At 33.8% G+C, this 17,843-nt stretch overlaps 1 protein-coding gene across 12 annotated transcripts in view; it reads right to left on the minus strand.

Annotated features, from left to right (window-relative positions):
• Positions 1 to 17,843, minus strand: part of LOC131801614 (F-actin-uncapping protein LRRC16A-like) — a 137,688-nt gene that overhangs the window by 14,847 nt on the left and 104,998 nt on the right. For all 12 annotated transcript variants that reach the window (XR_009341879.1, XM_059120444.1, XM_059120441.1 and 9 more), the window contains 7 exons: positions 15,193 to 15,380; positions 15,045 to 15,122; positions 14,795 to 14,976; positions 13,967 to 14,118; positions 13,638 to 13,889; positions 12,833 to 13,577; positions 2,072 to 2,234 (listed from right to left, as the gene is read on the minus strand). Coding sequence is in view for 11 of the 12 variants with exons in the window: in XM_059120444.1 (XP_058976427.1) it covers positions 2,072 to 2,234; positions 12,833 to 13,577; positions 13,638 to 13,889; positions 13,967 to 14,118; positions 14,795 to 14,976; positions 15,045 to 15,122; positions 15,193 to 15,380 (1,760 nt within the window). In the remaining variant the exon portion in view is untranslated. The remainder of the gene's footprint in view (positions 1 to 2,071; positions 2,235 to 12,832; positions 13,578 to 13,637; positions 13,890 to 13,966; positions 14,119 to 14,794; positions 14,977 to 15,044; positions 15,123 to 15,192; positions 15,381 to 17,843) is intronic.

The following is a 17,843-nucleotide window of genomic DNA, read 5'->3' on the forward strand; positions in this document are numbered from 1 at the left end:
CAACATTTCCATCAAAAAAAGATCTGTTATAAGGATGGAACAGATCGGACCATTTCTTCTGGTAACTCCCGCACATAGTATTCAAGATTTTTGAAAAAAAAAAAAACGCCCAAAGAAAGCGAAAAAACCATCCAACTGTCTCTTCATATTTCATACATCCAAATATTGTTGTGAAGATGATATCTGTTGTGAAGATGATATATATCTGCTAACCCCTTCTGATATATATCTGCTAACTACCCACAAGGGGTCACAATTTCCAATACTTATATCAAATCGGCGTTTCTGCACAACTTGTTATATCTAAATATATCTAAATCTGATAAGAATATGTTGTTTTTTTTTCGAAAATTATGATTTCGCATGACAATATTTTTGTCTGTATCAGAAGAAGTATGAAAATATAATACTTTGGTCGGCTATATCTATTTCCTCACGCATATTTCCACATTTTCCAAAAATTTGCATATATAGCATTTTCAGATTAAATGAAACCTTTTGCAATTCAAATGAAACTTTTTGCAGCGGGAATGAAACCTTTTGCAGTGGAATTGAAACCTTTTGCAGTGGAAATGAAACCTTTTGCAGTGGAAATGAAACCGTTTGCAACGGGAATGAAACCTTTTGCAACCGAAATGAAACCTTTTACAACCGAAATGAAACTTTTTGCAAATCAAATGAAACTTTTAGATTTTTAGAAGGAAAAATAACAAAACATTTTTATTTTTAGTATGTTTAAAATTAAATTAACTAATTATAACTAATATATAGTCAAAGAGGAATTTTTATTGAATATTAATATTTATGTTTTTATAAAATTTTTTCTTAAAGCTTCCATAATACACAAGTGTAGATGCAGAAAGATTGAAAAAAGTTGTTCAAGGTATTTTTTTCAAAGGACCCGAATTAGGTATCTTTTTATAATCTCCTCCGTGGAAAGGAGGATATATTAAATTAGTCATTCGGTTTGTAACACCTCTAAATATTCGTCGTAGACACCCATAAAGTATATACAATCATGATCATAGTTGATTTAATGATTTCTACTTATCTGTCTTTTGAAATAACGACTGCTCTATCTCCATAATCAATAAAGCTGCGTACCGGGAATCCATTATTAGGTAAGATTAATAGTATACTATAACTATAAAAAATTGTGGTAAAGCTTAATTTCACATACATATATGGCCATACCTATAAAGGGCAAAATTTGTTTAAATTTCTCTTTTTAGCGTTAAGCATTTGGAATTTAATAATATGGAAGCATTTTATATCAAATCAATAAAGAACCATTTGTTATTACAATAATTGAAAATTTAAGAAATAATATAAATAAATGTATTTATAATCAATAAAAAATCCTCTTTGTCAATATATTAGTTATATTATTATTAATTTTTAATTGATTTCATTTAAAAACTACTAAAAATAAAAATATTTTGTTATTTTTCTTTCTATAAATTTAAAAGTTTCATTTGATTTGCAAAAAGTTTCATTTCGGTTGCAAATGGTTTCATTTCGGTTGCAAAAGGTTTCATTTCCGCTGCAAACGGTTTCATTTCCACTGCAAAAGGTTTCAATTCCACTGCAAAAGGTTTCAATTCCACTGCAAAAGGTTTCATTTCCGCTGCAAAATTTTCATTTGAATTGCAAAAGGTTTCATTTAATCTGAAAATGCTATACTTCATATGAAGTATGGGAAGTAGTCTATATAGTTCAAATCTGGCACGATGCAATACTTACATCAGTCTTAGGTCAGATACGAATTTGTCAATATTGGCCAACTGCTACGGAAGGGTCAACAGTTTGAATAATCGTAACTCAAGGCTGGTGGTATACATCTGTCGGCAAAACCGACTAATACTATTTTACTTGTTTACTTGAATTTATATTTCTGTGTTTTTGGGGGCTTTAGCCCCAAACAACGTCGTTAAATCGTCAAAAGTGAAAATGTTAAAATCTGAAAGTCAAATTTAATACACCCTCCTTTCTATATCAATATCCTTTGCGATGCGACGAATGTATGTTTGTGTGTGTGTGTTTGAATGAAAAATAAAATATTTAGACTTACATGACTGGAGCGACTACGCACAATGTCGGGTGTTTGCGGTTCATCCAGCATAACGGAGGGTGAGTCGGCAATACCCAAACCGCGGCGATAACGTGTTAGAGCTTCCAAGACTTCATCTGTAGCACGATCGGATATTGAGGCAGCCAATGACTGTTCAATTTCACTGGAATTAAAACGGGGAACAAAGAAAAAGTAAGCGATTAAAAGTTAATCAGTCAATAATTATTTTTACAAATCACATACATACATACATGCTGTAGATGTAAGTATATATGTTATAGTGTAACAGTTATACTCGATATTTTTCTATAAAACAAGGTAATTATAAATACTACAGCTTAAAACAATTAAGTATACGGACATTATTCAAATGATATGTCGATCATTGCACTATATGACTAAAGGCAATTTGAAATTGAATACGTAAGAAATCCGATTATTCTTGTCTTTCAAATATTAATTTGAGGATTCTTAAAGAAATATATTTGTAAAGAATTCAGCTGCTATACAAATTTATACCAAACGCATGGCTATGGTAGTACCGCAAAGTAAAAAATAAACGTTTTATCGAGAACTAATATGAAGTACACCATACTAAAATTGATCGTTATTAAGTACGAATGACGGATTTCGAGCGGCTTAAATTAGGAATCGGAAGGAACTCATACGGAAGTTATATCATAATCTGAACCGATTACCACTAATATAAATGGGGGAAAGGATGGACCCTTGAGAAAAACAAATGAACCGTGCAATATTTTGTCAGACGGAAATGCACAAATCGACATATGTGTCTAAAAAATGTTCCGGATCTGTTGAACAAGTTGTGCCGCTAAAATTAGGAATTTGAGTCGTAATGCAAACAACGCTTTTTTTTATTTTTTTTTATTAGTTTCTTATAACATACTATTAATTTCATATAAATAAATATGTTTTTGCTATGAATATATTAAAATTTGTTGAGAGGCTACATTAGCAGCTGTTTCGAAGTGAATTTTAACAAGCAGTTTGTGTGCGTATTTACAACCATAGCACAATTACAGGAGGTCGAGTAAAGCTACCTCCTAAATACACTTTTTTCTTTTGGTGCACCTACTATGTCAAAATGAAAAACAAAGAAAACAATTTAAAATTGTTTCAAATTCATTTATCAAAATAATTATATTTTCACCGGAAATGGCCAATAGTTTTCTACCATGGGTTCAAATTTTTGGAATAACCTCTCCATTCAAGAAAAGTTATGCGAGTTTTCCGCAATTAAAAAAATTGTGAAAAATTATAATATAAACAAAATCAATTGTTGCATGACTTCAAAGTCTATTTGACACTGTAAGACTCTAGTAGAGTGGTATATTTCCTAGTTTCTTGAAAGTTGAACAACATTTCTGGTTAAGCTGTGTTTACAATTAACATTGGACCGAAACGAACCAGAACTACGGTTCGAGCCGTTTGAACAACCATTTCAAAAACCGAACAACGGTTCAAAGCTTGTGTAAAGCACTAAACCGAACCAACCACAAAAAACAAACAAAACATTAAGTTGGGACGGGCAAACTTTAAAAAAATATATAAAAGTAACTGAATTCAAATGTGCTCCGGTAAAAAGTACAAACACCAGTAAGAATTGGATAATGCTGTTAAATTTTTCAAAAAACCATAAAGTGGGCCAGGCCGTTATATGGGGCCATTTAAAAGCGCGAAACTCTATCGACAATTTTATGTTTCAAGGATTGTCATATATTGCGAGTCTTATTTACCAAATTTGGACCAATTTGGTGTACAAATATGACTAGTATTATCAAAATACCGAATATCGGTGTTTAACGTTATATGATCGCTATAGGAACTAAATATTTAGTGTTCTGCCACCGGAGCCACCATTATGAACTACAAATACCATTTTTATACAAATCCCTGAAAAAATGCAACAAAAATAATCAAAATACCGAATATCGGGAGGTACCGTTATATGGGGGATATACCAAAACATGGACCTATACATACAATGTTTCGCCACATGAGCTAGAACCTATTATGACCCACAAATAACAATTTTTAGACAAATACGTGGGAAAATATGGCAAAAATCATCAAAATACCGAATATCGGGAGGTACCGTAATATGGGGGCTTTACAAAATCGTGGACCTGCACATAAAATGTTTCGCCGCCGCAGGTAGAACCCACTATGACCAAAATTTTTAAATAAATCCGTTGAAAATGTGGCAAAAATCATAAAAATACCAAATGTCGGGAGGTACCGTTATATGGAAACTATACCAAAACGAAACTATACCGATATATTTTCAATACCAACCATCTTGGACACAATATTAATTATTCTGCCAAATTTTACGTCATATAATATGGGCTGTATCGTGATTTCAACAGACGGACATTGTTAAATCGACTTAGAATTGCATGCTGATTATGAATATATATACGGGTATACAATATACCTCCCATTCCAAGGTGGAGGGTATAAGAAATGGTTTGTAGCCCTGGATTCTATGAACTATAAAAACTATAGGTCCATTTCGTTTCTTGTCACATGTTACAAACATATATACAAAAATATTTTTGGTTTTTCTTAAAAAATATATGCTTATAGCTCCAAAAAAGGTATATTTAAATGGGCTGATGACACTTCTAAAAATATGGTTATGGCTCGATAGTTCTTATAAAAATATGTCAAAAATATTCAACAGAATCTACGTCTACAATTATCATAAATCTTCCTCGCAATTTTTTATAGAACGTTCTTATGCCTCACTTTCGAAACCCTTCCGATTGAGGGGCGACCTCCCGGTCTTCGCAAAAATTTGATACGCTCATATGCCATTTTCACCATTACCAGTAATGACAACACTCTACATTAGCAGTTTCCCAAAAGTAATGACGACTGCATTCCCCCTGCATTACCCCAAGCAAAAAAAAAAATGTTCAAATGAAATATAATAATACGGTAGAGCTCACTATTCCCTGTTACATTATGATTCTTAGCATCCGTGCAGAAGTACGGTCCAATGATGCAACCAGCCTATGAACGGCACCAATCTGTGACTTTTTCTGGATACATTGCAGAGACTGGCTTCGAATAACCACAACTCCATACTGTATCGGATAAATTCATAAACAAATTATAAATTTTACCGATTGCATTCTACCTCAAAAAATTGCAGAGACGGTGTGTATGAGTGTCTTTTTTTTTGAAGCGTTTGCAATGCTTCTGGCTGACCTTCTCACCAAAAACGACAATTCTGCTTATTTACGTACCCATTGAGCTTCGTCACTGAAAACATGGCACGCGCGATGAGCAGAAGGAGTGGACCGATATATCTCATCTTCACAGCAGACTTCGGGTTTGTTAAAAGTAATGGGATGTGTGAAATATGAATAGAACCGGGTGCTTATTTCGGATTTTATAATTGTTTTGGTTATTCAAAACTTTGACGCTTTGAGGAGGAGGTAACAAAAAGAATGTTCCGATCTCGATCTAAATATTTTGTAGGGTAAAACTATTCAAAATTATTCTTAAAATCCAACTGGATACCTCTAATAGCGCTTCCAAAAGTAATTTATAATCAACGTATAAAGTTTAGATTGGCCTTCCAAAAATATTCTTATCTTCTTGATTGTGTTTCTAAAACAAAAAATGAAAAAACAAGGAGTTTACAAATACCGATGGTGAATTGGTTTTTGATAACTTCCTAAACATAAAAAATGTATTTATCGGGGTGTGTCTGTCTGTTTCCACTCCTTTCTAATGATACTCAAAATAAACCATTTTCATTGATATTTACACTCCAACCTAATATACGTAATATCTAGAGAACATAGAACATTCAATCTGTAGCGCCAAGTCAATGTCAATATCAAAGTTCTGTTTTTTGCCAATCTCTCAAATTGTAATGCAAAAAAAAAAAAAAAAAAACAAATAAGCTGAATTGCAGAATAATAGTAGATGCCATTTCGAAATTTCAATAACAAAACAAATTAATGCAGCTGGGTTGGGGTCGCGGTAGTGGTAGTGCGATGTCTTACTTGTTGTTTTTTAACAATTCAGCTTCTTCATTGTCTACTTGCGGTATATGTGGTGGCGGCGGTAGGTCTTTGGAACGTTGATCTTGCCGTTTGACAATTTGTATTTGTGACGTTGTCGTTTGCTGCAGATGCGTATCGATGAGATGTTCATGCAAATCGTTGTTATTGGATTTTTTCGATTTTAAAATCACAAAATCATCATCACATTCGGGTGCAATTTCATACGAAGTCGAAGGGGGTACACGAAAACAACAACAAAATGCATCACTGACACGACCCATCTTAAAGGGGTTTCGTTTTGTTTTTTTTTTGGATTTTCAATTATTTCCGATTTGTTTTTTATTTGTTATTATTTTTAATAAATTTGTATTTAAACACTTAATTGATGACCATTAAAGGTTTGCCATATGACAGCTAACTAACTGATTGTGCAGCGCCAGAAAGAATATTTTAAAACAACATCGCAATGAATAATGCGCCAGACGAACGAAAACTGCCGTACCGTATTTGTGCGTTTCGATTCTCAAATATGCACAGCCACACTCCGCACGCCAGTGACAAAAAAGGCAGCTAGCCAGTCACTCTGTCGGCAAGTCGGTATTTTAGTTTTTTTGTTTTCTGAGTATGGGTCCAACGCGCCACAGTCAGTCTCTGTATTTGTTTTGTTTTGGTTTTTTATTTTGTTTGTATTTATTTTCATTTAATGCACAATTTTTTAAGCTAAGAAAAAATTAACAGTGCATTCCAAAATACGGCAAAGGTCTGCACCATGTATTGAAAAAGAGGTCTTCCGCAGGAGGTCCGAAGATTTTACACAGCTCTTCTGGATATAGAAAATCTTCCGTAGAGTGGCTCTATGGATAGAATTTCGTTTACAATACTTATTAAAATTTAGGGTTTGAGGAAAGGTAGGGTTTTCTAAAAAGAAGGTCTTCAACATGCCTTTCTATATATGTCTTTCAAGAGGTGCCCTTCCTTCAGAGGCAAAAAAGGTGCACATATTTTCTAAAGACTGAAGACTGCACCTTCTACAGTTGATTTTTATATGTCTTTTATAAAAAACCACAAAACATAGAAAATAAATTAAAAGATCTCTTTCTCCATTGATGAAGACCTAGTTAAATAAATTTTACTGAAGACCTTTTACCAGACCTTTACGGCCTATGCATCATGTTATACATGTTATCTATTGTTGGACGAATGAAAACTGAGGAAGACTTAGTTAAATAAATTTTTCCCTTAGCACATTCGATTTTGTCAAATCGACTGTAATTTGACAGCTCTCACTCACTCTCTCTCTGCCAATTTTATTGCAATACAATACAGAATAAGGCACAAATTTCATCGTTTCATTTCTAGTTGTTGTTGCTATTTGCTTCTACTGTTTTTGCCATTAATCTTATCAATTAGAGTCTTTTCAACTTGAACACCAATTCAGATACCCACTACTCACATATACACCACGAAGAGAGCTCTTTATGTGAATGTGCGTATCTCCTCGTATACTCGTCTGTTTGTTCATACATATGGATTTAATAGAATTGTATAGATCGACCCATCGTCTTACGCCAAATTGGCCAAAATATTAACAATAGGGTAGAGTCAATAGCGCGTCGAAAAGAAGAGACAATACAAACAAAAACAAATCGCAGTGAAAACGCCAACACCAAAAATAAGTTTTGACAACATTTTTGGGGAGATTGTATTTGCCGCTATCGATGATTTAATAAATTTTTGTGGGATTGCTTGTCATTGGGGCCATATTATCTTTCGGAAAGTAGTGGAGTGTAGGAAATGCTAGTTATATTTTTGATGTTATGCAAAGTCGACATCTGATACCCCTCTCTACAAAATAATATGTGTGCTTAATAGTAACATACTATATAAATATTTTATCAGCTTCAATCCTGAAAGTATATATTAAACCTATATCTATAAAAAAAGAAAATGTTTGTATGTTTGATTGTTTATTGGTAATTTATGCCCTCGAAAGCCGCTGAATAGATTTTCGTGAAAATTTCCAATTATACACAACATCGCCTGAAAGTAACATAGCCTACATAAATATTTAAAATTCCACTTGGAACTGGAAATATAGTATCAGAATCGAAGGTACCTCCAAAAAATTTAGATTATATCTATTAATTGATTACAGACACAGTCTCCAAATTTGGAATGTGTAACTGAATTTGCCAAATTATTTTGAGATCGGTTCAGATTTGGATATAGCTCGATTTCATGTATTTGATGCATCAATCACGCTGTGTATATGTAATTTTAACGAAATTTGAAATGGGTGTTAAAATTTATATAAAAAACTATTTGCCAAATTATATTGAAATAGGTTCAGATTTGAATGTAGCTCCCATATACATTTCCGGCCGATTTCATGTATTTAATGCACCAAACACACTATGTATCTCTTATCTCAATGAAATTTGGAATGCGTAACGGAATTTAAAACGAACATACATTTGCCAAATTATATTGAAATCGGTTTGAATTTGGATACAGCTCCCATATATATATTCCGTTGTTTTCATGTATCTGATGCATTATATTTCATTATATTTTATACTTTTTCACTTTCAAAGAAATCTGGAAATAAATTTGTAAAATTTTATTGAAATCGGTACTGATTTGGATACAGTTCCTATATAAATTTTTCGCCTGATTACGTGTATTTGATGCATCAAACACGCTATGTTTGTCAAATTTCAATGAAGTTTGGAATGTGTGACAGAATTTGGCTAACTAGGCTAACAGTAAAAAACTACACAACAAGTTAATTGAGGCTATGATTATTACGGGGAAGTGTGTAAGTTGAAATGTATTGTTACCTAGAATCCCTCCAATAGCTAAACCAATGTCGTTAAACTTGACGTTGACATTTGCTACGACAATTAATAAGTCCCAAAGACAAAAACTTCCGCATGCGGACTAAATTTTAGCATGTCCACGTGACCTATCGATTTTTTTTGTTTACTCTCCTGAGGGAAAGAAAATTGTATTTCCTAAACCATTAGAACAAATACATTTTTTAAATTCTTGAATTTGTTTTATTTTTATTAAAAAAACGCAAAATATTTATATATAAAATTTTGAATACATATAAAAGCAAAAGGGGTATCGAAGCTTACAGGGTTCAGCTAGTAGTTCATAAAAATTGCTTAAGCACAAATTTAGTGAAATTGTTAACCGTTTAGTAGTAGCGAAATAAAAATTTCACTACCACTAATTGAGTAGTGGTAGTGAAGTTGTTAGTGCACTAAAAATATAATGCATTATGTCCATCTCTGTATCTCAATATATCTGACGGTTTCTTTCTTTCTTTGGTCAATTCATTCTTAGTACTATTATATTCACTCACGATTAAATGCTTCAATGTAGCCTCCCAATGCGTCAATTGAAGTAGCATGAAGTGGTACAAACATGAGCTTAGAAATAGCCCCACAAGAAATTGTCTACAAGCGTTATATCGCACGATTGAAGCGGCTTCGTCTGTATAGATATGAGCTTTAACATAGCACAGCAAATATTGTCTAAAGGTTTTAAATCGCATGATCTAGGCGCCCAACTGACCGGTCCCAAATGTTCACCAAACTCTCCTCTTAGACATTACAATTACTTGTTAGCATTTTTGATCGTTATTTTTAAATGTAATTTTTTAAATAAAAAAATTCCATTTTTTAAGATGGTGGCAAAAGGAAACATATTCAAAATTAAATTTCTATATGGGTTTCTGAAGAAAAGAAATCTGTAATCGTAGTATATAGCATCTCTAGTAGCTCTTGTTTTTGTTATATAGCTTTAGTCCATTTTACAACTTTTAATCAGGTTTTCTTTTTCATTGGAAACAAAAAAACATTAAAGGTTTTCCGAAACGAACTCCTCAAGGAGACGTAGTATACTCGATTTAAATAGCTTTTGTAAAATTTGTGGTGGTAGATATTTGAAATATATAAGAAATCTACATCGGATTTTGTAAAATATGCATTTGCTGTACTTTGAACTACAATTACAACATCTGGATGATGCGATTATATTCTAGTGAAAATTAAGATGTTATGTAAGACGTAATATCCATGATTTCATATGGAACTTTCTATAGGACGTAACATCCATGAAATCTGCGATCGTTTCGGCCTGTCCGTTTTTACCGGACGTTTATATTTTAAACAAAAACTTCAATCGGTTACAAGTGTTTGGATAAAAGGAATATACCCTTTATCACATCTAACAAAATTTTATCATATGCGCGAATCTCAAAATATGATTCATCGTTATCTTTTTGCATCGCAGTGTGAATTGAACAATTAGACAAAACCGCAAAAGCAATTCAAAACCAAAACAAATGTTTCTGTTTTTTGTTGTTGTTTTAATTGCTCTTGATAAACAAGATTTGCTGCTACAATGAATGAGAGCAAAAGAAACTGTGAAGAGAGCTGTCAAATATACAAATAAGTGTGTGTGCTTTTTTGCAATTAGATACCACAAATATTTGCTTTTGAAATTATCTAAGTAGCGTATTTCATTGAAATTATCTGTTACAAAGTTCGATTCTAGAGAGATGTTAATACATATGTATGTACATACATATTTAACAGGGTCATAAAAAATAAGGTGCTGAGATTGATATGAACGCAACAAGGTACTGCTAACTACTTGAGGCGCTACAATTTATTTGTTAATATTTCCAGTGACATCCTTGTGCAAGGTGAACTACTCATATACAATGTGGAGGTCTGCCGCTCCCTTTTGAAGCTCATTATATGGGTACCCCTTAATACAAACTCTGAAAAATATTCCCATCATCTACCACGTTTGGCACATGATTCAACTATGGAAATATGAAATAGATATGAAAATTATAGGTGGTTTCCACTAACACTAAAGTAGTTCCCGTCAGATAGTCCCCTGTAAAAAAGGTGTCCATAATTACTATAGCAAAAATGTTAAACGCCATAATTTTTAATTTTATTAAAAATAAAATTTTATAATAAGTTTCGATTTGTTCGAATTTGTCACCTTTGGCACGAATTATGGCCTTCAAACGGCCAATGAAACCGTCATACGCTGCCCGAATGTTGCTCTGCGGTATTTTAGCCCATTTCCGGCGAAGCGCTTGCTTGAGGTGATCGACACTTTGGTATTTGTTAGTGCCAACCTTGTTTTCCACAATGCTTCGGACACAATAGTTCAACGGATTGCTATCCGGAGATTTTGGTGGACATTGTGAACTTGAGGAACCTCATTTTGTAACCATTCTTGGGTGGCGCGAACTGAGTGCGATGGTGCTGAATCCTGTTGAAATATCCAAGGTCTGCGGCAAAAATGTTTGCGTGCCCAAGGCTTTAATACACCCTCCAGAATATTTTCGCGATCGATTAATACGAGCGGAGAGCGACCATCGGCTGTTATGGCGGCCCACACCATCACCATGGCCGGCACTTGAGTTCTGGTGGCCAACGAAGGTGCACATTTTCAGCTGACCTCTTAGCAAGTAAACACGATCAGTTTGTTTGTTTACAAACTGCTGGACAACGAATGTTTTCTCATCGTTGTTTTCTTCCGTCCACTTCCTTGACGTCGGGCTACACTATGGTACGAGGCACAAAAGATTTCTTCAGATTTAAATGCTAGAGTGCTCCAACGATAGCCACTTGTGGTTTTCCAACCAATATAAAGAAATCACAGTGACAGTGTGAATTACTTTATTTATTTTTTATTTATTTATTTTCAATTTGTACAGAAACCTAGCCGACAGGGCCATGGACGGTTCAAAAAACTTCTATACATGACTACTCTAAATTAATTATGATATCCTTAATCCTAAAAGAATTACTTAAAATTAAACACTAAAACAAATTAACAAAAAATGAATAAAATTAACAATTGATTGATGATTCCAAGAACTCCTATACATGACTACTCAAAAAATAACTGTTTTTCTGGAAAATTCTCACCAAAATGATTTTGTGCGCTTGTAAACAATAAAATGAGATGTCACTGGAATAATTTTAACAGCTGTCGGACGAGTGGCTTAGAAATGACAGCAGTCTGAATTTGGTTGCAGTTTTTTTTATCTCACCCTGTATAGATATACTTTGAACATTTAAAGTGGCAAACTTCATACAACTCCTGACACAAACCAAACAAATACTAAACAAATTAATCTCCACCCGTCTTAAACTAAACTCATAGACACTTGAACCTAAATAAATTGCATTTTGTTGTATATTAAATAGTCAGTCTTCGTCGAGGCTGCGTTATCATTTAAATTCGGATTAATGTCAAAACATTTGTAGTTTTACTTAATTCTTTATTCCCTCTTCTATTGAGATTACTATCGTTACTTAGATACGAGAACATTTTTGCCAACGAGTCATTTGTAAATAATTTCTGGGGAGAATAGCCCCAGGCAAAAACCAAGCTAACTGATGAGGATTGGCGGCTCTTTCCGAAACTACGAAGTACAGCTTTACCCTCCTGGTAAACATAGCTATTTTTCTCCTCTAATAAATAACAATTGTTTTTATAAAAACAACAACAATGCCAAGACTTCTTTAAATTTCAATTCTTATATACAATAAATATAGAAAGACCAGTATATTATAACAGTCCTTCTCTTTCTATAAGGAAACGAGCATCATACATCAACTTGATCTAATCTCATACTACACCTATTAAGATTAACGAAAACATTTCCAACACTTACCTAACTTTATTCATTATCTCACTGCCGGCATTGTTAAGAAGACATTGCTGTAGAAATCCTTCGGGTATAGTTAAACGCTCACTGAGCACTTTGCGTAAATCTTGAATCACAGTTTGATTGCCCAACGTTTTTGGGCATTGTTCAACACCTGTGCGTATCATTGTCTCCAGAGTTTCTTCCAAATAGTTTTGTATGGTATAGCTTAGATCACTGGCGACACGGGTTAATTTCACTTCAACCGGATGCGTTTCACAACGAACAGCTTCCTGTAATTTTGGCATTAATTGCTTGCAATTTTCCGCATCTTCGATTAGACGTTGTACAGCCGATGATGATGATGTCGAATCGTTGCTACTTTTGGCAATCGACATTGTGTCCTGTGTCTCAGCCACAAGTTTGTCGACCAACTGATGTGTGGAAGAGAGTAAAAAGCCATGTTGCAAACGGAATCCTTGACCATTGGTGCGTTTCAGACCGCTGCCATTACGTTGCAGTAGCTCTTGCATTTTGCGCATAATTGCATCCGTTTTCTCCGGATGATTTTTTAGATGCGGTGCAATATCGAATACTGGAAATGGTATGCAACGCATGCTGTAATTGTTTTCCAAGGCATAGACAATATCGGCGTAACCCTGCAGGGTTATATTATTCTTATCCAAATATATGGTGCGCAGTTTATTGTTGATTTGTAAAGCTTTGGCCAGCAAGCGGGCACCAACATCACCCATATAATTTCCCGATATATCTGAGGAAGGAAAAAAATACACATCAAGATGTAACACATAATCCCCGCTTTACAACTTACCCAACTTTTGTAGACTTTGATTACTGCCCAAAGCATTAATAAAATCGTGTATATCAACTTTCAATTTATTTTCCGATAAAGTCAATTCAGCCAATGGAAAATCATCTTTTTGTATTAAATTGACCAGAGCTTCCATTACCGTAGGAATATGTTTCAATTTCATGCCAGTTAAACTACGGCACATATTCAATGTGCGTATAGAAGGATTCTTAGAAATAGAAGTTAAAACAGGAGCTAATTCGACGTCCAAATCTAGAAAAATAGAGGTGTACGACAAACATGAGTAATAAAGAGCACCAAATCATAGAATCTTGATTTGCTATACTCACTATTGTCACTTATATTTAAACTTTGTAAAACACGAACACCATGTATGCATGATTCTAAAACATGTGCACCCTGGGCACCCAATGTATTGCCACTTAAATCTAAATACAGCCCAGCTGTTGACTCGTTGCATGCCAAACCGAGTAGTAAATTTCTGTAAAAAATAGAGAAAAAAAATTAATTAAAAATCGGCAAGTAAGGTCCATGTTTTGCCATGTTTTTCGATGACATTTTGAAACCATCGGTAGCAATTTAAAAAAAGGTCTTCTGCTAGCAATAGTTGAGATAAGGAAATCCGTTATAGTTATCCAAGGCATTTGGACATAGCTTCCTATGTCTTTTGTTTTTTGCTCAAGGCGTCTCTTGGTAGCTTTAGCAAATCGAATTTATTAGATTTTTAGAATTCTTGCAGTATAATTTTCAAAATTTTTCGTTCGTCTTGCTGTCATACTAAAAACTTTCTTGGGTATCTATTTTGAAAACAATGAAACAAAGCGACTGCCGTTGAGGTGATCACACATCCTCCAACCAAATAACGTCAAATGAAATCTCTGAACCGTTTTATGTTTTGAGGAGCTTAATGCCAGTTCAGACTTAATGCCATTCCGAAGACCTTCGAAATGTGTGTGCGGTCAGATTGTCGCTTTATAGGTTGGACTGAAGTGATAAAATTTGACCGAGTAGAACTGTGGATATTTCGGTTGGTAGACCTGACTGTCCCGGGAAAAAAATAAATATTTTTTTTTAATTCAGATATCACTAATTTCAATATAATTTTTGATATCCTTCTTAATTTCTATTGAAAAAAAAACTCCAATGAAAATACTTACTTCAATGCTTCCATGGGCAATTTACAACCGGCAATATTTAAATGCTTTAAACTTAAAGTACTGGTGAAGAATTGCTTAAACGATGGCGGTATCTCTTTGCCTTTCTTTGTGCTGAACGAATTATGGGAGACATTAAGATGAGCTAAATGCGTCGCACAACCACGTAAGAGGGCACCAAATAACTACAAATATAAAACCATATGAAATATTAAAAACTTTTGAATTTATTACGAAAAATTCGGATACTTACATTCTCTAGTATTATATCAGTCGAAGAGAGATCTAAATATTCTAAAACATTTGGTTGTGCTAAAAAATTGTGTAAATTCTGAAAAAAAATGATAAAATAAATTTTGTTAAGTTTCAATAAATAATAACACATTTGGGAATCGACTTACAGTTATATCATCTTTAAGATTGTTACCACTTAAATCTAAATGTGTCAACGAATTTGGAATGCTTGGATTGAGCGACAGTGAATGTGACATTTGATTAACACCCTTGGATGTAAGGCCACAATGTGCCAGAGCCAATTTGCACAGACCCTTGGAGACTTTAGCAATAGGTCCTGCCAAATGTATTGCACCTGCAAGTTAAAAGCATTTATGTGATTAGTACATTTTGAAAAAAAAAGCATGAGGAGATTCAATAAAATATGAATAAAAAATATTAAGAAGGAACAAACTGGAATAAGCATTGCAAAATTATTATAACAGTAATGGTGGCTGTGGTTAAATGAGAAATTACAATATATATTTTAAATAAAATGGAAGTGTTGTGTGGTGGTTTTGGCTGGATATTGACCTAAGTGTGTGTCTGTTTATATGGGTGAGGCTTAAAGAGAAGAGAGAAATATTAAACACCTAGTTCGAGCGATATATGAAGGTGTCTCAAAAGACGAAAACCAATATGTTAGAACAGAATTTGACGAGGGACTAGATTAATTCTGATCATACTATGTAAAGTTTAAGACGAGGATTATACATGATATGCATTACCATTCACACAGAGTAGAATACAAACGTACAGCTAAAAGTATGAGGCAAGTGTATCGGCATTTTGAACGTTTACATCGGAATGTAGCCAATACAGGGTGAGATAAAAAAAAACTGCAACACAGCCAAACGCCAAAATTTTTAATTTTTTTTTTTAATTTTATTGAATGAAATCAAAAAATGTCCAAAATAGCATCAAATTTTAGAATAAGTGTAAGTTCTTGCACTTTATGGAATTTCAATAGCTCTACCCCGAGCTCATTTTTCAATATTTGCTGAATGGAATATTGCTATATGTTCGGTCACTGCGTCGCGGGTTTCGATTAAGTCGCTGATGTTGCTGTTTTCTTCCGTCCACTTCCTTGACGTCGGGCTACCAGTATCACGGTAACGACCGATGGTACGAGACACAAAAGATTTATTCACATTTTAATGCTCTAACGATAGCCACTTGTGGTTTTCCAGCCAAATATAAAGAAATCACGCTTGAATTCCATCACGAATGACTTTTTTCTGGAAGATTTTCACCCAAATGCTTTTGTACGCTTGTAAACAATATAATGAGCTGTCACTGGAATAATTTTAATAGCTGTCGGACGAGTGGCTTAGAAATGACAGCAGTTTTGGTTGCAGTTTTTTTCATCTCACCCTGGGTATGGCTGGAAAATTTCGCCCATTTTTACATTTCTGAAAATATTTGGGTTACGATTTTTGAATCCATGCATTTTACGCAGTACTAATGGCAAAATTCAGGTGAATATTTTTGTAAACAAATTATGAATCAGTCAAGTCATCAAAGGGACTTTTAGGTCTTTTTCTTCAAAAACTCCATTAAGATGTCATATCTTCAATATCAGTTTAAAAAATTCTAAAAATTGGTTGTCATACAATATATATGTCATATATGTTTCAGATTACTAAAACAGCCTCAAAACTTTCTTAAAAACCGAAAAACTAAAAATAAGCAAAAAACGTTTTAGGGTTAAAGTAACACTCCATCTGAAATTATGCAAAATAGCTCCACGAATGTCATTTTAGGAGGATCAAGTCAACTAATCAATCAAATTTGATTGATTCATATGTTGCGTCTGTAGTCGCCCAATGGATCGCAATTATAGACTAAGTGTCGCAGAATTATGCATTGGGTCAGAAAGGGCAACAAGTAAAAAAGCAGGAAAGTTCGACCGGGCCGAACCTTTTATACCCTCCACCGTTTGAAAGAAACCTGAAAATTTTCAAAAAAAAACCGTCGGAAAATATCGCTCAAAAGAAACCCGTTATATGGGGGTTATACGAAGACGTGGTTCTGCATAAGTAATTTATGTCATAGGCTGTAGTAACTGTTCCGAACTTTAGATACGAAATTTGAAACAATTGCGGCGAATAACGTCGCAAAATCAAAAAAAAAAAAAAAAAAAAAAAAACAAAAAAAAAAAAAAAATACCGAATATCGGTAAGAAACGTTATATAGGAGATATATGATATAGCGGACCTATATAGACAATTCTCTTCCAGGGGGTTATGTACTCACAAGGAACTCCTTTTGTGGATTTTAAGACAATTCCATCGCAAAATGTGGCTAAAATCATCCAAATACCGAATATCGGGAGGTGCTATTATATGGGGGATATACGATATCGTGGACCTATATAGACAATTTTCTTTTAGGAGGTAAAGTACTCATAAAGAAATCTTCGTGTAGAATTTTAGACAATTTCATTGGAAAATGAGACTAAAATTATCAAAATACTGAATATCGGGAGGTGCCGTTATATGGGGATATACGATATCGTGGACAGACAAAAGACTTATCTGTGCAAAATTTTAGCTTCCTATCTTAATTCGTTTTGACTGTAGCGTGATTACAACAGACAGACGGACGGACAGGTTTAAATCGTCTAAGAATTATTATTTCGATGAGTTATGAATGGAATAACGAACCTTATATACCATCCATACTATGTATGGTGGAGGGTATAAAAACCTAATATTCGAAATGTTCATCGGATAATATTTAGAGGGTGGAATTGACCTTACATTTTGTGTGAGAAATA

Source organism: Musca domestica, unplaced genomic scaffold (genome assembly GCF_030504385.1).
Source record: "Musca domestica strain aabys unplaced genomic scaffold, Musca_domestica.polishedcontigs.V.1.1 17, whole genome shotgun sequence".
Taxonomy (NCBI): domain Eukaryota; kingdom Metazoa; phylum Arthropoda; class Insecta; order Diptera; family Muscidae; genus Musca; species Musca domestica.